This window comes from Mesocricetus auratus, unplaced genomic scaffold (assembly GCF_017639785.1).
Source record: "Mesocricetus auratus isolate SY011 unplaced genomic scaffold, BCM_Maur_2.0 Super-Scaffold_6723, whole genome shotgun sequence".
Classification (NCBI taxonomy): Eukaryota; Metazoa; Chordata; class Mammalia; order Rodentia; family Cricetidae; genus Mesocricetus; species Mesocricetus auratus.
The window spans coordinates 10083944-10107369 of NW_024429183.1; the positions used below are offsets into that span (position 1 = coordinate 10083944).

At 41.2% G+C, this 23426-nt stretch overlaps 1 protein-coding gene across 2 annotated transcripts in view; it reads left to right on the forward strand.

The window, feature by feature from the left end:
- Positions 1-23426, forward strand: part of Adamts18 (ADAM metallopeptidase with thrombospondin type 1 motif 18) — a 130777-nt gene that overhangs the window by 60912 nt on the left and 46439 nt on the right. Inside the window, exons 9-11 of one of the 2 annotated variants that reach the window (XM_040736509.1) lie at positions 2997-3150; positions 13711-13806; positions 17029-17177. The exons of the other annotated variant lie outside the window; for it this stretch is intronic. Coding sequence (XP_040592443.1) covers positions 2997-3150; positions 13711-13806; positions 17029-17177 — 399 coding nt within the window. The remainder of the gene's footprint in view (positions 1-2996; positions 3151-13710; positions 13807-17028; positions 17178-23426) is intronic. 2 annotated transcript variants of the gene reach the window in all.

Consider the following 23426-nt stretch of genomic DNA (forward strand, 5'->3'; position numbering starts at 1 on the left):
GAGCTACAGAGTAATTTCAGGGCCAGCCTGAAAATTAAAAAATAAAAAGGATAGTACTCAATTGTGTAAATGTACCACATTTTCTCTATCCACTCTTAGAACTGGGCTGGTTTAACCCCCAGAAATAGCTGACCTGACAAAGGTTAACTCTTGAATCCCAGGCATCAGCCTGGGAATCCAGCATGGGACTGATCAAGACCCCCTGAATGTGAGTGTCAGTGAGGAAGCCTAGGTAATCTATTGAGCCTTGGGCAGCAGATCAGTACACACGGACTTTGGACTCCTATCCAACAATGTGAGGTGCACTCTCACCCTGAACTCTTGGGGAAGGGTCTAGGCCCTGGCCTATATGAAATGACAGACTATGGACATCCCCATGGAGGGCCTCACCCTCCCTGGGGAAATGAGGGGATAATGGGGGGATTGGGGGGAGGGCACGGGAGGAGGGGAGGGAAAGGGAGAGGGACCTGGAACTGACTTGTGAAGCAACCTTGTTTCTTATCTAAATTTAAACTGAAAAATAAATTAAAAAAATAAAAAGGAGAAGAGAAGCCTGAAGCTATCACTCATAAGCAGAATGCTTGCCTAACATACATGAAGCACCAGGTTTAGCCTCTAGTACCACAATGAACCAAATGAACCAAACAGCAGATAATAGAAATGACTTTTGATATCTCAATGAAGAGAAAGACTAAACATTCCTACTATGACGGCATTGATTATAATTATAATGATATGGTTGTTGAAAAATCTATGGAAGACCTATTACTGTGCTAGATTCCCTCCACATACTGCCTTATTAAGCTGGAAAGATTGCCCAGTAGGTAAAGGCACCTATTATCAAGCATGGCTACCTAAACTCCAACCTGGGGAACCTCAAGAGAACACGGACTCTGAACTTGTCCTCTGACTTACACACTCACATTGTTGCATCTGAGTGCTGCTTGCATACACGCACATGCATACATGCAAGCACATACAAGTAAATTTAAATGTAACTTTAAAAGGAAAAATTATATATACACATATATATAATTTTTATATATGTATCCTTATCCTCTCAGCAATCCTATTTCTACCTATCCTAGTTGAGTCTCTAATTGGTCAGCTGTGTTGCTTAAAGCATAACAGCTGTGGAGCTGTAGGTGTCAGATTCACAGTTAGATCCATTCTGACCCCAAGATCTAAAATTCATAACTTACCCCCTTTTGTAACTTCTAAGACTCCTAGATGTATAAACTTTGTACTGTGACTAATTATCTTACTCTAACCTACCAGCTTTTAGGACTTAGGAGAGCCAGTGTTGGATTTATGTTTTGAAAATGAACTCAGGGCTGGAGAAATGGTTAAGCAATTAAGAATGACTGCTGCTCTTGCTGAGGACCTGAGTTTGGTTGTCAGCACCCATGTTGGGTGGCTCACAAATACCTATTGTTCCAATTCTAGGGGACCTAACACACTTTTCTGACCTGTACAAGCATCTATACACAGGGACACATATACATAAGTAAAAAAATAGTACATCTTTTTAAAAAAGTCTATGGTCAATGATAGGCATGTATCTATATCTTTTTAGTCCACATTGATTCACAATGGCACCTGGCTTCTGATTGTTCCCTTTGACAAGATGTTAGTGAAGTTTCATTACAAATTGATGTTCCTGATATGCTCATACCTATGCTATAGTATATCAGTTGGAAATGGTCACAGAATTATCAAGATACATCAACAAGGAAGATTAAATGTGAGCATGAATAGTTGCCTGATGCCCAAAACATAATAAAAAATTGATAGCTGTTTGCTGATTTATTATAAGCTGTGGCCCCATATATTTTCATATTAATTTTGAGGTCATTGTTTGGGGGTTGACATTGTATGTTCTACTTCATGGAAGGATGAAATCAATAAGTACTGTAAATTGAGATTAGCTCCACATGGATTGAATTTCCATCATGAGGTTACTGCAGTTAGGGCTTTGGGTGGTAATGATAGTTACAGCAGCAATTGGCATTGCCTTCTCTGCTGTGCTAGGTACATTACGTTTTCTTGCTTGAGCCAAATGACAACCCTTATGGGAGTCATCACCACTAAAGAGGTTTACAAGAATTATACAACGTCATTATGGGTGCATGGTATATAGTCTGACTCCAAAATTGCATTTATTATCACATACTAATTAACCTCTCAGTGACAGCACAGTTTGATTATATAAGTAAATGAGGATAAGGTGATTAAAAAAAATATCCATACCATGTTCTCAACATATCTCACCAAGGCACCCCTCAGGGAAGCTTTTCTGCCTATGTACCTGATTATAATGTTTATTTTATGGGATGCTTTTATTTTTACACAATGTCTCCTGTGCATGCCTAGGCTGACCTTGAACGACTCATGTAGTAAAGGATGACCGTGAGCTCCTGAGCCCCCTGCTTCTACTTCCTAAGTGCTAGGATTCTAGGCCTGCAACAGCATACCTAGAAACTTTCTGTTTATTTGTGGTATAACTTTGTTTATAAAATGTATCTGAGACAAAGAACATCTTTATTTCTTCTTGCTCTTATCTTTAAGAAGCACGGTATCATTTAAAACTCCATGAGAACAGATATCCTCTGTATATGACCCATTATTTGCTTTAATTTCTTAAGCTAATTCTTGCCCCACAGTAGACGCTCAGTAAAAATGCCCAATGTTGTTGAATGAGACTGTGGAAGGGAGATTTTACTTATATTTACACTTCCCAACTTCTAACCAATCCTAATGCGCGTTGGTTATAGAACTTCCAGCCCCCTGTAAAGCCCTTTATGACTGTATGCATTCCAGCCTTTTAGACAGGACTTGCTCTTTGCAATAAAATGTACTTTTTAACTCTAAACACATGCCTGTTTCTCTAAGCACATCCTATGTTTCTTTGCATGACTGCACTCACAGAGGTGCAGTTTTAAATGGAAAGGTCACAGATGAACAGAGCTGTTAATAAGGATGTGTTATCAATGCAGCACACCACAGGCTGGCTGTCTGGTGGATGAGCCCAAGCACACAGGACAGTATAAATATCCGGACAAACTCCCAGGACAGATTTATGATGCCGACACACAGTGTAAGTGGCAATTTGGAGCCAAAGCCAAGCTGTGCAGCCTTGGGGTTATGAAGGTATGCTTCCTCATGATTTCTAACTTGCATTAAGGATGTGCCATGTGCCCATGTACCTACCAAAAGGATAAACATTTGGTTTGCTGAGGCCAAAGGTTAGCATCTGGGTTATCTCTAAAATGTCATTTGTTTGGCATGATAATTAAGTGGTAATTTTCCTGTCAATGAATTATCCAGGCTTATCCCCCATAGACTATGTATGCCTGGTTTAAATACCAGTTGTCTGTGTCCTTGGAGGAAAATCCCCTACTTCTTACATGTGGGCTTTATTCCTTGAAGCAAACTGAGAATGATCGTTCTTGCTAATCATGGCTTTTGTTGTCTTTCTGTGCTTTTAAAGTGAAGTGCTTAAAATCACCATTACATGAATAAACATCATGTGCCCTTCATCATGTAAGAAGACTATTATAGCAGACACTCCTTGATAACAGAAAGTTGACAGCCTCTTTAATAATCTTAGCATTATTTTTTGCATTGACTCCTAGAAGCAAGATAGCATAAATAAGTGGGAAAAAACAAAACTCTAATATGTAGAAGCAAGAGAGGCCTTATTGCACTCTGTCAAGAAATGCATTCCTGACAGCATTGCAGTACCTATACCCATAAAATGCTCCATAAGTTTAAAGTTAGTTTATTTCTGGCATTCAGTGGAAAATGTGGAAGTCTTAGGTACTTGGACTCATGGGAATTAGGGAAGTTGGTAGATTGTCCTTCCCATACTATTTCTACCTCTCCCCATTTCTCCCCCTATTGCTCCTTCTCCACCACCACCAGCAGCCAGCCATGCATAGCAGCAGCAATTCTGCAATCCTAAATACCACCACCATCGTTCCCAGCAGTTTCTGCATGACCCTCTGTCCTGCACGAGGCATTCCACTGAAAGATTTATTGTATTTGACCTCCATCTTCAAAAACACTTTGAAGTAAAAGTTATTGCCCCCCTTTCACCTACATCCCAGAGAAGGTATCCAGCTTGCCCAAAGCCACAGAACTCTCAAATGATGAAATCTAAACAAAACCAATCACCCACGTGGAAGTTAAACCTCTCCTTTGTTGGACACCAGTTTCCCTTTAATCTAACATAGCAGTCCAGCAGCCACTGTTGTGACTTGTATGCTATCTCTGCAGTTTTAAGCACATAGTGATTTTCAGTAAGTCATCTCACCTATAAAATAAAAGTCCATTTTTGAGAAACAGTGTCTATCCAGTCACAGGCTTAATATGGAGCCATATAAGTTAATGTAACTTAAAAGCGTTGCCATTAAAAAAAAACTAGTCCATGGCTTCATCCTTTGGCCATATCCTTCAGGACATACAGGTTTTATATTATGTGTTATAGTTTTTTTAATGAGCAAATTTATAGCTGTTTCAATTGCAAGTTAAGCCATAACATTAGGTGGAATAACCCATCCACTAAGTAGGCTCTCTCTCTCCTAAGTGTGCCATCTGTTTGCGTCATTCTTAGATCACTAGCTTTCTCAATCATCTAATGTGTGCACATTCTAAGTACAGAGCTAGTAATAAGTATGGTTTCCTTTAGAAATACAAAGGCGTTCCTGAATGAGGCCCCTTCCACTGGGATCATGCCTGTTCTCTGTCAGGCAGTGAGAAGGGTGTCACTACCCCACCTTCATCATTTTCTAGTGCCACATCATATTTTTAAAAGATGGTATCTCAGCCTTAGTTGACCCTGGAAAGCATAGCGAAGGGAATTGAAAATTCTAAATGAAAAGAACTGAAGTGATGAACGGCTCAGGGATGTCTGGATGTCTGGGAGGGGAGCTAGGGAGTCTGGGCTAACAGAGAGGTGGTTTAAGATGCCGATGGATGGGAGGGGGATATTGATTGATAGCTCCTGAGTATGGACTTGTTTTCCCTGTGAACCAGCTCTTGGTATTTTCCTAGTCTTGTTTATAACCTGAGTCATGGCCATACCCCCTACAGGTCATACATAGCATCCTTTTATTTTCTAACAACAACAAAACAGGATTTTCTAAACAATGAAATTCCATTTTTAAATTTTTACATTTATCTTTAAGGCTTTGTTGTGCTGCCATCATTTTCTCTCTCTGCTGTTTCCCTTCAGTGTTCATGAACTCCTCCCACTGTCATTCCTCCTAGAAAGGCAGGCTCACAGGGTAGCTAAAAGCATGCGTGCAAGACTGGAGAGATGGCTCAGGAGTAAAAGTATGTCCTTCTTTTCCAGAGGGCCTGAGTTCAATTCCCAAACCTGCACTGGGCTCCTTATAACTTCCTGTAACTCTCTGGCCCCTGGGAGGACATTCACTTATATGCAGATATACACTTGCACATACCCTCTGCCTTTGGTGATTAGGCAGACCTAGGGTTAGATCTTATTCCAACTTTGCCTAGACTCTTGAACAAATGATTTGGCCTATGTGTCCACATCCATAAGGAGAAGGGAATCACTCTTCCTTGGCTAATTTGTGAGGCTTGTTCTCTGTGTCCAGTTGTATCCTTCTGCATATGAGAGTTCCTCTTGATCTCTCCTTCCCTGTTCAGTATCTGCCACCAGTGCACTGGACTTCTTCATAGAAGCAGAGGCATCTGAGAATTTTTTTAACTCCTGCCTACTCTACCTCCTTTCCCATCCTCAAATTTCACTTGCATAGCAAACAACACTGTTGTCTGAAGGCAGTAACAAAGCCACGTGTGGGGAAAGAAGGTTACTTTAGGTGACAGTTAATGGGTGGTTCATGGAGGTGTAGCACTGAGGTTGAGCAACTCTAGTGAGGGTTTTTCTAACTGTGTCACAATGTGGATGACGTCCATAGCTAGAGCATTTATGAGAGAGAATAACTCCATGGCAAGTGTTAAGCCAGACTGAAAGATAGTGGAGCCAGAGCTGGGTTGATTTCATCCTGTCGCTACTCACATGAGAACTAACCAGAGTCTAAGGAGAAATATCTTAATCCCTGTCGTGTGAAATTTCCTGGAGAGACATAAATACATTTCTCTGCCCCCTCCCTCAGATAGGACACTAACAACAGATCAAAGAGACCATTCCACCCAAGTCTAGTTTAGTGAACCAATGAATTTCTTAGGTTTCCTTGCAGGTACATGGATGACTTACAAATTGGAGTATCACACAAGTTCCCACCTAGCATGGGTGCTCCCTTAAAAAAGCTGCATCCCATCCCCACAGCTCTCTGAAAAACTTGGAGGCAGCTTGGACAGATGAAGAATCTCCCTGAGCGATTGGTTATTGCTTGTGTAACTTTGGGGAAAAGGCCTCTGAATCTTCCAGGGACTGAGTTTCCTGTACTTCCTGACAACTAAGGGCCTCCCTCCAGGAGGGAGTGTTTCAATTAGAAGGAAACAGCTGCACAGTAACCCCTGTCAAGGGCATTCCTTCACTCACCTTAAATCTTCCCACTAGACCCCATTTGATAATGACTGCACCTCCCAACATTGACACACTGAAAAATAAAGTCCCAATATATGGGTGCTGGGAGTTCAAACCACACCCAGGACAGAGTAGTATTCATGAAAATGAGTGAGTAACCTGACTTAGGGTTACATGCCATTTAGACAGATCTAAAAGAGAGTTACCTCCCCAGAAACTGATGAGAAAAACATTCACTCAGTGACTATACACTTAAAGAGAAATGGTCCCTTGCTAAGCAAGTTGAATTGGTGTTTGTTGAGAGATCTGAAACATGGCACAGGAGTCAGCTAATGCTTGTGTGCTGGTACCCTTCCTGCAATGAACATGAGTAGGACAAATGGGGATACCTCAGAGATGATTCTTGGCTTATAGCTTGGGCTCAGACATTTATATTGATTGGCCCACTGAGAGAATTTGAAGCCAAATAGAAATTTGGGGGAAGACATTCGAATACTAGTGCCCATCATTTCAGATAGTGTTTCTCCCAGAAGGCATTAGGATATGGGTATATTTCCTCTAAAAATTTGACATTGGGCTTAAAGAAGAGAGAATAAATAGAAAGTTTCTAGAATCTTCTCATAAATACTCTGTAATATATCACATCATCTATACCTTTCCTCACAAGCTTACATCCTAGTTATATCATCCCCTTATACACCTTCAAATATTCTATTTAATATTTCCTTTCTCATGTGTACAAGCCCTTGTCAATGGATTTCCCATTCTAGAATACTGCACAGCCTTCTGTATGACAAACATGTAATCATTCATTCTGTTAAAGATGTGGCCCAGGATATGCCTCTATTTTTCCCCACAGACATTTTAACAGTCCTTCCTCTGGGCTCCATCTTATGTATCACCATTATGAGCTTATGATCCCACACTGTCATCATCTGTGCATATTTCTTGTGTCAGCTGGTGCAAAATCTACTTAGCTATTTGTCTGACATAACAGTAGATCCTTTGTATTGGCCTTGTAACAATGGCTAAGGTTCACTGTTTTAGGCATTCATGTTTTCATAAAGTAGATGCTGCTGTCCTCCTCCCTCTCATCTTTCCCTTGAAAAAGCATGGGTGATTTATGTGATAGAGCAGTTTAGGCTAGAGAGATGACTCAGTGGGTAAACTTTGAGAACCATAATTGGATCTTCAGCACCCACTTAAAATTCAGGTTGTTGAACATGACAGCTAGCTTGTAATCCTGAGACTCAGAAGGCAAGACAGGATGGGGGATCTTTGGGTAACCTGGAAGAATCGGTGAACTTCAGCTTCAGTAACAGACCTTGTCTCAATAAAGTGGATTGACCTCTGGCCTCTAAATGCATATGCACACAAATGCCCCTCCACATTCAAACATGCATACACACTTATGCATACCAGACGCATATGTGCATGCAAAAAGAGATGGCATCTGGGTGTGCACACCACGAGACATTCTCAGCATTGCTTGTATTTGTGCTGTTTGGCTAAAGGACACACATTTATCTAACAATCTTCTAGAGATACCTTGCCTCCAACACAGACTTTGGCTTTCCCCTCTATCTGCAAAAGGAGAGGTGCAGTTAGTTTAACAATGTAGAGACTGTGTTAGCAGGCCACCCGGAACACAGATTGCAGCCATATTCCAATTCTTCTTTGTCTATAATTCAGTTTTTTTCCCTAGCGCTCTCTTTGTCTGACTCCAGTATCCCATTAAACTACTGGTGGAGGATGCATGACATTACTTATTGTTCCCCTTAAGCGCAGCAGCAAGGAAATAGAAGTTAAATAATCTAAAATCACACATAGAGTACTAATACAAAAGAAAACACTAAGGCCCAGGCTTCTGAGTCACCATGGAATGAATTCTTGTTATATTTTTGAATGAAATCTTTGAAAATGAAGGAAAGATAACCATTGATTTCTTTAGAAATAGCTATATATCTTTATACACATATTTTTACCCATGGATCTAGAAAATCCCCTCCAAGTGTCTGACAGTAATCTTAGGAGGTAGTTAGGACAAAATGACTTATTTGGAAAGTGTTCTTAGCTAATGCTTGATTGACAAAAGTCAAAGACTGGAGGCAAACTTCAGAAGAACCTTTAGACAATGACAAATGACTAGACAAAAAAACTGATGTATTTATTTCATAAAAAATTACTATACACAGATACATGGAGAACTAAAATCTACATGTTGAAGAAAATGCCCAAATTTAAGGATAAGCATTTCAGTGTGGATATCAGAATGGTGGTTGCCTCTAAGATGGGTATTTTGGAGGATGACACTAATGTCCTGTCTTGATTGTGGTAGAAGCTACAATGGTGTATATATTTTGTCAGAGCTTTGAGAACCATATGCTTACAATGGGTGCATATTATTACAAATTATAACTCAGCAAATTTGATTCTTATAGTGATACCTATGACGTCGTCTGTTGGTTGCTGCTTTTTAATTACTGCTTCCACTTAAAAGCTTTAGTAGTAAGATTAAACACAAGGTGTCTTACTTAGTTCTAGCCTGGTAGAGATTTAATGCTGAGAGTGGTTGAAATTCATTAGACTTTTGCTGAGTCCAATTTTTCCGATTAGCACATGGAAGAGAATAATTGTGGAATCAATCAAGTAATATAGAGGAAACTCTTAGTGATGAGAGTAGGATTTTTGTTGTTTCTTTTCAATTCTGGATTGAACCTAGAGCCTCTTGCATGCTTGGTAAGTTCTCTTCCTTGGAAGTGAATCCCAGCAGTACCCAGGTTCATTATGTTTTTAAAAATATTTTGTCAAGAGTCTCATAGTTTTTCTGAGTGGAGTCTCACTATATGGACCAGGCTGTCCTAAAACTATATAGACCAAGCTGACCTCAAATTCACAAAGTTCCACCTGCATGTGTCTCCCCAGTGCTAGAATTAAAGGTGTGTGCCACTACTGGTACATTTTTAGATGAAGACTCCTCTTAAGAATTACAGATTACTTACTAACAGTGAGAATGTTTTCCAATTATAAAGACAGATATTTTAGTTTGATGTTGGCTGTCAGTCTGCTGTGTATTGCTTTTATTATATTTAGGTATGTTCCTGTTATCCCTGATCTTTCCAAGACCTTTATCATGAAGGGGTGTTGAATTTTGTCAAAGGCTTTTCTTCAGCATCTAGTGAGATGATCATGTGGTTATTCTTTTTCAGTTTGTTTATATGATGGATTACACTGATGGATTTTCATATGTTGAACCATCCCTGATTCCATGGGATGAAGCCTACTTGATCATGGTGTATGATTTTTTTTATGTGTTCTTGGATTTGATTTACCAGTATTTTATTATTTTTGCATCAATATTCATGAGGGAGATTAGTCTGTAGTTCCCTATCTTAGTTGTGTCTTTGTCTGATTTGGGTACTAAGGTAATTGTAGCCTTGAAAAAAGAGTTTGGCAGTGACCCTTCTATTGTGTGGAACAATTTGAGGAGTATTGTATTAGCTCTTTCTTGAATTTCTGGTAGAATTCTGCACTGAAATCATCTGGCCCCAAAATTTTTGGTTGGAAGACTTTTTATGGATGCTTCTATTTCTTTAGGGGTTATAGATCTATTTAAATTGTTTATCTGTCCTTGATTTAATTTTGGTAAGTGATGTCTATCCAGAAAATCATCCATTTCTTTTAAATTTTCGAATTTTGTGGAGTCCGGTTTTCAAAGTATGACCTGATGATTCTCTAATTTCCCCAGTGTCTGTTGTTATGTCCCCCTTTTCATTTCTGATTTTTTAAATTAGTTTGTTCTCTCTCTGTCTTTTGATTAGGTTGGATAAAGGTTTGTCTATCCTGTTGATTTTCTAAAATAATCAACTCTTTGTTTCATTGATTCTTTGTATTGTTTTCTTTGTTTATACTTGATTGATTTCAGCTCTCAATTTGATTATTTCCTGGCATCTACTCCTCCTGGGTGAGTTTGCTTCTTTATGTTCTAGAGCTTTCAGGTGTTCTGTTAATTCTCTAGTGTAGCTATTCTCCAGTTTCTTCATGTGGGCACTTATTGACTTGTTGAAAATATTTATTGAAGTCTACCTTATATCCTGACTTTGTAGCAGTGGCACTGTGTTAGCAAGTAGGATGATACAACATGGAGAATATTATAAACAAATAAATTATTGGTGAAATGACTTTGGAATAAATAGGTTGGAGGTTGATTGGATGGCAGATGATTAAATTTTAATTAGTGATGCTTGGATGTTGCTAAGTGGTAGAGCATGTGTGAAGATCTGACACTCACAAACACAAACTCATATACATGCACAGGAATGAATACACACACACACACACACACACACACACACAAACATGAGTTCTCAAATGGAACTTTAGGCAGAATTGAAGGAAACAAGAAAATGAGTCATTGTTAGGTATTCAGGTTGTTGAAGATATAGATAGAAGAAGATTGCAAAGGCTGGTGTTCAGAGCAACCTGGAGGCACTTTCAGAGTGCCACGCCAGTGTGGATGGAACAGCTATAAGCGGGTGTGCTGGTTAGTTTTAACTGTCAACCTGACACAACCTAGAATCACCTGGGGAAGGGAGTCTTAATAAGGAATTATCTGGGTCCATTTGGCCTGTGGGAATGTATATGGAATATTATATTGACTGTTAATTGATTGTTAACAATTGATAATTGATATAGGAAGACACGTCCACTGTGGGAAGGACCATTCCCTAGCCAGGGTTCTGAATAGTACAAGGGAGGAGAAAGCCAGCTTTAGGACAAGCAAACAATTATCCATTCACTGATACTTTCCCTGATCTGACCATGGATGTAACATGACTAGCTGCTTCAAGGTCCTGATATATAACTTCTCTGCTAGGATGAACTGTAACCTGGAACTGTTATTTGCAATTCAGGTTTCCTCCTCTGAATTGCTTTTGGTTGGGAGTTTTATCACAGTCAAGGAAATGAAACCACCACAGCAAGAGTTGACCTGTAAAGGATGAGATCAGTGGGATAAAGAGGATTCAGTGACTGACTTAGAGGGGGCCAGGAAGGACTCTGGATTTCCTCTGAGCCAAGTGAGACAGCATCACATTATCACATGAACTGACTGATTTACATGGAAGAATCCCTCTAGCTCATAATGCTGTCCTGCATAGCCATCTACGATGACAGGACTGTGCTCTGCTATCCAGTATGATTGCCACATACCATATCTGATTCTCAATAGTATAAGATATAACTATGGCAAAAGTCACATACAGCTATGGGCCATTTTTCAGGTAGTTCCCTGTAGAGAATTCACTGGGTAAAGATGGAGACTAACAGAACAACTAGGTTTGTGATAGAGGGTATGACATTAAGGCACAGGCAAAGTGGCTGGGAACAGGGTAACAGCAATGGATGGGGGAAGCATTCAGATTCAGGGGACATTTTGAAGGTAATGTCAACATGATGGTACAGTTTTAGATGCCCCGGTGAACATCTGGATATGAACACACTCTATAGAACTTGCATTTTCAGATGCTTTTAACAATTTCAACATGTCATATTTTACTCGAAGGAACTTGTCTTGTGGAATATAACCAGAGAACATAGGTCAGCAAATGACAGGACCCAGTACAGCCAGCATTGCTTAAATATGTGGTCTTGTTGAGGTGGGGGGATCATATCCAGGCAACATGAGACCTTAGGGTCTCTGTGGTTATTTCTCTTTCTCTTAAATTATGACTTAAGTCCAGGTAATTATAGATAAGATGAAGTGGGATATACCGAGGGGGGAAAAGAGGGAGGTACCAGCAAAAGAGTGCAAGCTCCCCTTTTTGTTTACTTTGAAAGGGAGTTTTCTCAGAGGGTTTTGTGGTCGTTAAAGCATGTCGTCGGCTGTAATTACACTTGACTTCTGCACTTCACCACAGGGGAAATAACATGTCCGTACAGCCTGTCTCATTTCATTCTGGAATCCCTGTGTTTTGCCTGCTCTTCTCCAGCTGCCCCTTGTCTCAGCCCTGTGGCTTGGCTTTGGCTGCGGTGTCTAGACCACCCTCCCCAACTCCTTTTTCTATTTTCTTAAGATCTCCCCCCTTTTTTGCTCTGTGCCAGGATCATTTTGATGGCCGCTATAGGTATGGGTCATGGTTTTTCATTGACTGTAGGAAAGAAACATCTTTGGTCTTCAAAGATATGGCTTGAACTGACACTAGGATTGAAAAAGCTCACTAGCAAAATGACCTTTGTTCCAAATGGATGGAAGATGCCTCTAGTCTTTCCATAAGATCAATTTGAATTGTTTCTATGAAGAACTCTTCCTCCTCCAGTCTGATCTACACCCCTCACATCTCTTGCTCAATAACTGCCTTCAACTCTACAGTACCTTGATATGAAAGACCATATAGATGGCAGCCCTGATTCTGTCTGCTGAGACGCTGACTCCTGATCCTATAAATTACCTCATAGATCTGGTGTCAGAATTAAGTTGCCATACTATTGGAAAATCACTAAGCTAAGAAAGTAATGATGGTGGTGACAATAATAGCAAAGATATTAGGAACTGTGTGTGCCAGGCTGGATGGTCCCTAACCGTGTATTATGTCATCTATCCTTGAGAACACCTCTAGAGGTGGGGGCAGGTGATAGTTTGATAATTTTTACAGTGACAACTAGAGAAAAAAAGGGACCTATAGCTTCTAGGTGTTCTAAAACATGCTGGGGACACAGACTGAGTCAGGTTTGCTGTATTCCTTTCTTGATCTGTTCTGCCACCCAGGCTATTTCCACTATCATCAGAAAACCCATCTCTTTGGCCCAGGGAGATGGCTCAGTGGGTAATGGTGCTTGCTTCTAAGTCTGATGGCCTGAATTTGAGTGCCAGGACTCAAGCAGTGAAAGGAGAGAACTGACCCCCCCCCACACACACACACCACTTAGGTCTAAATTGTCAGTCCTCTGAATATTAACTAGTGCTGCCTCCCATCACTAAATACATATAAACATGCTTCAAAGCTTCAAAGGAACTTTGTGTTTATCTACTTACTACAACAAATTGCTGTACTGCCATCAACTTGACTTGCCTGTACTTTGAGGAGTTTGTCTGATTGCATCCACCCCAAAATAAAATACTGTCCCCCAAAGCTTTGACTGTTTGCATTTTTTGTGTATTATCAGTCTTACCCCGACCTTTTTTCCCCTTTCAGGATATTTGCAAATCACTCTGGTGCCACCGCGTGGGCCACAGATGTGAAACCAAGTTCATGCCTGCAGCAGAAGGGACCATTTGTGGCTTGAGTATGGTAACTGTGCACTTGTTAGTCTGTAGCTCTAGAAGGATGCTGGGTCATAGAACTGTGACTTTAGAATGGCTCATTTTCTTAGCTGCATTTTTTTCTGACTTCTCTTTAAAGTAACCAGCATTACCAAGCAAATATTGTAACAACAGAATTACAGTGTAAACTTGTTCGTTTGGTTGCTTATATGCATATTTTATTTGTGTTTCTCTTTTATGGATGGGGCATTGAGTCTTAAGTATCTCTATGTCAATGGCCTAATAGACTTCATTGCATTCCATTGGCAGGCTAAACTTTATGTGCTATGAAAGGGCCACAGGGGGCAGGTGTTCCCATTAGTAGTAGACATGACTATCCAAACAAATTCTCATATTTATTTCTTTTGTCTTTCCTTTTCTTATGGAAGTCTGGAAGGAAAGTTACCCTTGGCATAGTGATAAATGAAGCATATTTAGCAAGTCCATTGGTAAGATCACACAAGTTTTAACATGTAGTGAGATGGAACAGGTGTGCTGATCTCTGTCATTTGCTTTCTCCAAACACTCTTAACCTGGATAGAAGAAGCGGTCATCTAAAGTGATTTCAGTTCCTTGGTGACTATTGAGTACTGAGTTTCAGGAGAGTCTCTGAAGATAGATGAGACCAACTGAAATGTCAGTCCTGTTCTTCCAAGACCTCAAAGCAGAAGCTACGGACTTAGTGTTCTTTGAACATCTCTTGAAACACTAGCCACTGTCACTCGAAAAAAAGAAACGTTGGTTGCAATTCAGGATGCACATCAAATGGACGCTGGAGTTAGCACTGAAGAGACTCGAGAGAGTACAAAAAAAGAGGCAGAGTGTAGACACATGAATCTAAGATGGGTGAAAGCCAAGTCCTTCCATCTCAAGATGTGTGTGCAAGAAAGAGTTAGGTCTATGCTGCCGTATGTTGAATTAAAACATTTTGAGGCAGGACACTGGAGCTCATTCTGTAATCTCAGCATTCAAAAGACTGAGATGGGAGGATTGCCATGAGTTTGAGGTCAACCTAGCTTACATACCAAGTTCCATGGCAGCCTCTGCCAGGTAATGAGATTCTGCCTAACAATGGAAATAATACATTTTAAAATGTACAGTGTACACTGACACACTCCTTTAATCTCAGTACTCAATAGGCAGAGGCAGCTGGATCTCTGTGAGTTCCAGGACAGCCTAGTCTACAGAGCGAGTTCTAGGACAGACTCCAAAACAATACAGAGGTACCCTGTCTTGAAAAACCAAATAATAATAATGTACAGTGTAAGTCATAGTCAGTCATATTCAATATTTAAGAAACACTAGGGATATATGTGATAGATAAGATTATATATGTCTTTAATCCCAGCACTCGGGAGGCAGAGGTAGGCAGATCTCTGTGAGTTTGAGGCCAGGCTGGACCGACAGCCTCCAAAACAATACAGAGAAACCCTGTCTCGTAAAAACCAAAAAAAAAAGATTATATATGTATCTATTTAATACTTACATTTTATTCATGAGATTTTATGTATGCATTGTATTACTTCATCTATATGTAGATTTCTGTAAATTCCCATTTGTTACACAGATTGCAAAGGCAGAGGAAGGCAGTCTACCAGCAGCTTGATCTAGGACCAGGATGATGATCCTGAGATCATGGCAGCCCAGTTTTTCATTCAATGATTGAAGCAGATATAAAGAAATGCATTTTCAGCAGAGAAATTAGATTAAAATTAAGGCACATTGGTTAGTAATTTGTTTATAAAAAACAGAATGAGCCCTATGTAGGTGTGAAATCTAGACTCTTGTTGTTGTATTGTGTATGTGTGTTGTATTTGTGTATTTGTGTCCCTATAAGACTGAGAAAGTCAGAATCTCCCTACTGAGTACTCATATGCAAAGTAGTCTTCAATTCCTGAATGCTTGAAAAGGTTCTACAAAACTCAGTGAGTACAGGTCTTCTCACTGTTCTCAGATATCAGAGCAACTTGGTTTTCTGTTGATTGCTGATGCTAATGGGATCACAGGCTATTGCTGTTTGTCCACTGCCAGCCTAGTAGAGGCCCTATGACTCCCAGTGGGAAAGATGTGTGGTGGCCATAGCCAAAACCCTCAGTCGGCTGAGTGGTTCCCCACATTGTTATGTGATTTCAAAAACCCAAGCAAAAGAAAAGCTTAGACAGAGGGATTGACCAGCTCATGGCAAGACTTTGAAGAAAGGACGAAAGATAACCAAGACAAAACTCACTATCAACAAAGCCACACATTGAAGTCATACAGCCAGATGTATCATGGAGGTGGGGTGGTAGGGAACTATAAGTCAGTCTCCCTGCAATTCTATAGCTGAACCCTACTTCTCAGAAAATCCTGGCATCCTCTAAAGCCCAGCCCTTTAGATCAATGTGCAGGAGGTTTTCAGGAAAGTGTGAGGTTCTACTAAGTCTTGCGGAATTTGCTCAAAGTGAAAACACAGCAAGAAAAAAAGCAATACTATCAGAGATGAACTCAACTCCTACAGGAGGAGAAGAAATGGGGGCGGGGCCAGAACTAGCAAAACCTGAATTAACTACGAAAGAAGAGCTAACATGGGAGGCCAACAGAGAAAACAACCCTCAGCCTACCTTGTGTGAACCACAGTCAAGTGGAAGGCGGCAGAGCAAATCCATCTAAGGCACTGAAGATCACCAGTCATCAGAGGGTCTGAAGTGGGCATCTTCTATGAATGCAGTTTGTTCAGACAGAAAGTTACTAATTTTATATGAGATTACCGTGTGATGGTTGAATGAGGCAAATCACATGTACAGTTAGCTGTACCTCGAATCTGCTTTGATAGTGAAATAATTGCAATGATTAACTCTTGAATGAATTATAATTGTTCCATATGTAGCATATGTCTCTAAGCAACAAGAAGGCATCCTAGCCATTCTGACTATGTGGGCCATTGTATAGAATCTTATCTGTATGTTTTCCCTACATAGACAGTTCACACAACCTGTACTTCTCAGCATTAGGATGGAAAATGCCACTTCTCTTGAGAGGAAGACTTGAAAATGCAGGCAGCAGCCACTGAGCATTCATAAAACACAGCAAACAAGGGCTGTGTCAGTGTTACACATTGTCCCTCCTGTCTTCCCAGACCCCCTTTTCCCTTTTTATTGTACAGCTATTTGCCTCTCCGAGAACTTTCCCAGGTGACCTCTGATGGGAATCATGTCGCATGTTCTTTCTGCAGTGGTGTCGACAGGGCCAGTGTGTAAAGCTTGGAGAACTTGGGCCGCGGCCCATCCATGGCCAGTGGTCTGCCTGGTCGAAGTGGTCTGAATGTTCTCGCACTTGTGGTGGAGGAGTCAAGTACCAGGAGAGGCACTGTAGTAACCCCAAGTAAGGCTCCAGGAAGATCTGACTTTTGAGTGGGATGTTCTTCCTTCGGGTTAAAAGCAACCAGCCTAGGTTTTCCTGTTTACATATGAAGGCCGTGTGTACTGGGAAGTGGGGCAGGGAGGAGCATGGTGGGCAGAACTCAGAACACAACAGAAGAGCTGCTCTGTGTGTAAAAATGGTGATCAGAGACTCCATTCATCTCCTGAACTTTTTTCTTAACCTGAGCCAGGCTCCGCAGTTGTCCACCTGAGCTGTTGTTCAACCAGGAGGCTTCAGGAGTGCAATGTGTGTCTCCAACAGATGAACTGAGAATGTGTAATGATTTTTGCCTTGCAGGAATAGATTTTAATCCCTATTGATAGACTTGTCTGACTTCTCAAAATATACCAGAAATAAAAACACGTTGTTCCATATGCAATTGCTATATATTGATGATGAATTTTAATTTTCTTTAAAAATAAAACAAGCTGTTGTGAGAACTAAAAGCACACAGGCACATTTTGAAATTGACATTTAGGGACTCTGTGGTTCAATCATTTGGATCCTGAGTCTGGAAAACACAAGGGCATTTTGGTAACTTTGAAAAACTCTGCTTCCCATGTGAAATGAACACTTCTATTTGTCCTAGTAGAAAGGTCAGAGGTGCTGCAGGTACAAAGACCCCAGAGAACTTACATGCCCTTTCTTAACATGTGACTTTTGGGAAAGTCGCTTGACTCTAAGCTTGTGTTTCTGTACAAAATGAGATGTTAGATCCATCTCAGAACACTTGGAGGAATTAGGAATAGTGTCTGTAAAATTCCTCAAGGCCTGGAGTGGTTGTATACACCTGTAATCTCAGCACGTGGGCTGATTCAGGAGGATTAGGGCTAGTCTTGGCTGCATGGTGAGATCTTTTACTGAGAGACAGAGAGAGGGAGAGATACAGATAGAAACAGAGAGACTGAGACAGACAGGAACAGACACCCACTGATCTGAAAGACAAGAAGCATCCAATAGACACTAAAGAAAATGTTCTGAGGGCCATGTGCTCTTACAGTCTTCGTCTCAACTTCTCCAGGAGGGCAGGGTCGTCCATCATCACCCTATAGATAGACCTACAGAGGAATTGGTAGCTGCAGAGTCACAGCACTGCCAGTCATAACACTAACAAAGAGTATGACAGAATAAGAATGTGATGAGGTTAATTTTACCACCTACTTAGGGGATGGCAACCCACAGGTTAAGAACACAAGCTGTGAAGTCCAACACACTGGCCCTGCCCTAGCCCTGCACTGCCAGCTGTGAAGCCACCAGCGTCTGGCTCTCCCTTCCCTCAGAGTCCTTGTTTATGAACATGGGGTCAAGATGGCACAGACCCCAGCCAAGCTGAGAGCTGTAAAATGCTCTTCAAGAGGGCCCAGCATGCCATAAGTACTGCCGGAACATTTGGTGAACTGAGAACCAAAACATAATGAAGTCAGAATAAAAAGGAAATTTTCAGAAGAGATGAAAGGTACTTCATCTGAGTCAGCAATCTGAAAGCTATAAAAAGCTTTTTAATTCCTTTTTTCCGAAATACAAGAGGCAGGTTGGAGATAAGTAGATGCCGTGTGTCGGGTGCTTCTTGGGATATCTTAAAACTGCTCTGGAGCCCCCCAGCCTTCTCTCCTCCTCCCTCCCTGAGGATTGACCCTGGGGCCTAGCACACAGTAATGAAGTACCCTAGCCCTGAGCTAGCTCCCATTGCAGACCTCTTTTAACTTTTTGTTTAGAGACAAGGTCCTGGATGACTATGAGTTCTTTAGTCTAGCCCAGGCTGAACTTCAATTTGCAGTCCTACTCCTCGGCCTCATAAATAGCTGGGATAACAAATCTACAGTAAAGGCAGTACCAATAACCCAGAGCATTTCAGATCTAGAATTATTGACATAAAAGGCTGCAGAGTTCTTGTGAGTTTGTCTCTCTCTCTCTCTCTCTCTCTCTCTCGTGTGTGTGTGTGTGTGTGTGTGTGTGCGCGCGTGCGTGCGTGTGTACGTGTGTCTGTGCCTGTGTCTGTGACTGTGCTCTCATGCATGCATGTGCAGAGGCCAGAAGAGAGTATCTGATCCCTGGAGCTAGAGTTACAGGAGGTTGTGAGCCGCCAGATATGAGTGTTTGGGGTGGAACTTCTCTGGTCCTGAGCAAGAGGACTCTTTAAGTGCTTAGCATCACCCCAGAGCTTCTTTTTTGACATTGCAAGCTCAGCATCCATGACACCTTCCCACTTGATGCTAATGAGATTACCTTCTATCTCTTTACCCCCATGTTGTAACAGGCAAAAATGTCTTATGGCATTTCCATATGTCTTAAATGAAGCAAAACATACATCTGACTGGGTCTCCTTAGACTCAGTACCTGACTACACTGGGAGGAAGGCTTGGGGATACATTCATGATTTATACCAGATTATTAAAACCACCCTTATGATATTCCACCATAGCCAACATCCTGGACAGCACTCTTCAAACTCAATCTCTTACTGTTAGCTTCTGCAGCATTTTTCCTGGGTCTAGTTTTCATGCATGACCACATTTTATAATCTCAATACTTTCCTGAGAAAGAAAGAAATTACCTAACTTAATAGCTCTGCTGGTGGAGTGCAGGAAAGAAACCCCTGGGATTTAAATTAAAACCCGTTTCATGTCTATGGGATTGAGAACTCTCCTTATGATAGATAACTGCTTGTGGAAATAGCATGTCTTGGTCTTAGCAATTCATAATGAAGACTTAATCACTATACTATTTCCACTTGGTGCAGTTTTGTCATGTTAAACAAGATCAAAGATAATTGGAATACTGTCTACTCTACCTCAGAGTTCAGCCACAAATAAAACAAGTAGATGGTCAATTGATCCCCACATGGTTGAATGAATTGCTCTATCCAGCTCTTAATTCTATTTGTTGGAGCAAAGCTGCTTTTATTCTCACTCTTTCAATTTCAAGTTACTGATTTTCATTCTTTCAGCTAAGCTCTGCCATTTGTTTCTGTTTGTAGCTCCCAGATTAACTGTTTCCATTTTCTCAGTGGAGACGCAGTATAAGGTTCCTATTTCATCTTCGGATTCTTCCAAGAATGTGTTTTGTTTCATAAAAGAGTGAAGTACACAAGGCTGACTTGTTGACTTACCAAAGTGTTTAGCCTTACAAGGGGTTAAATCAGATGTCTTTTTCATCTGATTCCACAGTGGCCAACATCACACAGGTATGGCTGCTTCCCCTATCTGTCATAGGTGCTTTTATTTCTTCTACACCCAGTTTTCTGTGAATTTCCACTATACCTTAAGAGCCTTTCAGAATAGCTCTCCAAGCATCTTTCTCCCAGACACTTTAAAACCACCCCATCAGTTCCAACCCCTTGCCATCCAATTATTTCACAGATGGACAACCAAAGGAGAAAAGATCATCATAGCACCAGCACCTGCTTGGGTTCCATGCTGACAATGGCAGCGTCAAACCAAGGTGCATAGTCTTAACCCTTTGACATTTCTCCTGGCTCCCTAGTTATCAAATTATCACACTGTAATAGAGACTGGGGATATTCCTTTAAGCTCTATTCAAAAACTCAACAGTGATATCTTGAGTGCCTGGACATTCCTAAAACACAAGTCTATTCAGCAAAGAATTATAGACCACTCTAGTGCCACCTAACCAGTGGAATTTGGGAGGAAGCTGGGGCTTTACAGTAATCATTAAGCTGACTCTGGGGCCCATTTTTCTAACCGATAATTTCCAGGATCAATTATCGAATCAGCAGGGTCCTCTAAATGGTGCGCCAACTTCTTTGGAAAATGCATACTACATACACACTGTGTGTTTTTACTGAAAGAGTCTGTGGATGTGGCTAAGGTGGTAGAGGGCTTGCTTGGTATGTAGGAGAAGTCTGCTCAGTCCCCAGCACTGCATAAGCCAGGCTCAGAGTACCTGAAATTGCATCACTAGGGAGGTAGACTCAGGAAGACCTGTGTAGCAAGTCTGAGGTCAGAATGAGATACATTAGACCCTTTCTGAGGGAGGGAGGTGAGGAGACAGACAGAGAGACACAGAGACAGAGAATATATGATCATGTAAATGAGAATGTAGAGGAAATTTTGCTATATACGTGTGTGTCCCTATGTACATTAACAGCATTGCCGCAGAGATTCTAATAGTCATATAACCAACTAATACTATAAGCATCTGTGGTCAGGTTGACACAAAACAAATATAATTCTGCTTTCTAATGCAATATCATGTTCTGGGACTTTGCTTTCTGCTTTTGTTTTGTTTCTAATCATAGAGAACTTGCCACTCTGCAGGATGTTATGGGAAGGTTCTCTATTCACTTAAGCCAAACCTTCATGCTTAACACCACAGAAATCAGGTGTGCTTGCAGTCCTGCACTCCATGATTCAGAAGATACAGGCAGGAATATTCTGAGTTCAAACCCAGAATTGGACTACCTTTTGAGATTCGGTCTCAGACAGAATAAAAGACTATGGGGATATGTTCTTGAGTTGGAAGATTTGATAGGAAATCTGAAATTATTGGCAGTCATTACACTGACCACTCTGACCTTATCCCATAATGAAACATGAAATCTGAGCATTCTGATCGTGGGGAGCATAGTGTGGCTTGTAATCTGAGAGCATGAGCTATTTAAAATATTTATAGTTAAATTCATCAAAAAGTCATGGACATTAAACCAATGCCTCACTGTTAAAGATGGGCTCCCTAACCACTCTGCTTATTGGATCTTTCTCCCGGTTCCCACGTGGTTCAGCAATGCCTGTCTTGCTTGGATAAATGCAGTCCTAGGTGACAAGGAAAAGAGTCTGGGACAGAGTCCAAAGAGCTGAGGTTCAGCTCCGCTGTCCCCCTGAGCTGTGTAACCTTCATTGACATGCTGTCTCTGCTCCACCTGCCCCTTCTTCACCTCATCTGTCTGAAGAGGGAAAGCCCTGTGAGTCTGGAGGCCTTTTCCAAGTCACAGCTGTGCAGGCTGAACAAATCACGCACTGGGATGGTCATTGAGTTTACTCGTAACAGGCAGTTCATGCAGCCTATGTTTAAAAATCTCACAGAAAGCTGTAAGCTGGGAATTTGCCTTAATATGCCTTGTAAAGAGGATGAGGCTATGATAACACAATTTAAAGATTGTAATGCCTTATAAATGATCACCGAGAAGTCTTAGGGGATCTGATTGAGTGCCAACGCCACTGCATGTTTAGCCATTTGCTCCAGAACGTTTTATAAAGGCAGATCTCATTCTGGCCGTGCAATTCCTTCTGTGTCTGTGAAGTTCATCCATGGGCTCTCCGGAATTCTTGCTAGAAGATGCTGTAGTGGGTCCAGCAGTATTCTATGACACGCCTGTGCTTCCCATGGGAACAAAGAATTTTAATCACATCAAGCTATTAACCCTGAGTCCCCTTTCAGGTTACCTGCTGGTATCAGATTTTATATGAATCAGTTGAGTTTAACTCTGGAGAAAGTTGTGGGGAGGGAGAGCATAATGAGGTGCTTTGGCAGGGTAGGCTGGTTGAGTGGTTAGTGTTTGCTGCAGGGTAAGCTGGACAGTGGTTAGTGTTGGGTGCATGGTAGCCTGAGTAAGTAGTTAGTATTTGGGGCAGAGTAGGCTGGATGAGTGGTTAGTATGGGGTCCTGGATAGGCTGGGTGAGTGGTTATTGTTGGTATAGAGTAGGCTGGGTGAACGGCACTAATTTTCAGTTGTCCTGTTTCTTCGTTTTTCCTCCTGATTTTCGCAAATCTGAATTTGTCCATTAAGATGTCCTAAGAGCTTGCTATTGAGATTATAAATACTTACATTCTTATGAGATTCTCAGCTCTGGAAATCATTCTCCACCCCTCTTTGGGCTTGGCAGGAAGGCAGCAGGTTACCAAAGTTAAAAAGCTACCGTGCTGGTGAAAAGGAGTGTCTCACCCCAGAATTGTAGTCAACTGGAATAAAACACCCCAGTTTAGGAAAATAGCCAGGGCTGACAGACCTGGCCTGGAGAACATGAATCTTCCATTCTTCCACAATGCCACAATCTTCAGGGCAGCAGGTGCATGGGAAGTGCTGGAAAATGTGTAGGATATAATGAGATGGGGTAGGGAACCTGGAGATAGAGGGTGGACCTGCATTTGCAGCTTTTGATACCAGGGCAAAAGGTGTGTCTATGCGGCATACATACCTGATGCAGAGAACATCTTACTGTGTTCATAGAATCCCTGACACACAGAGTATC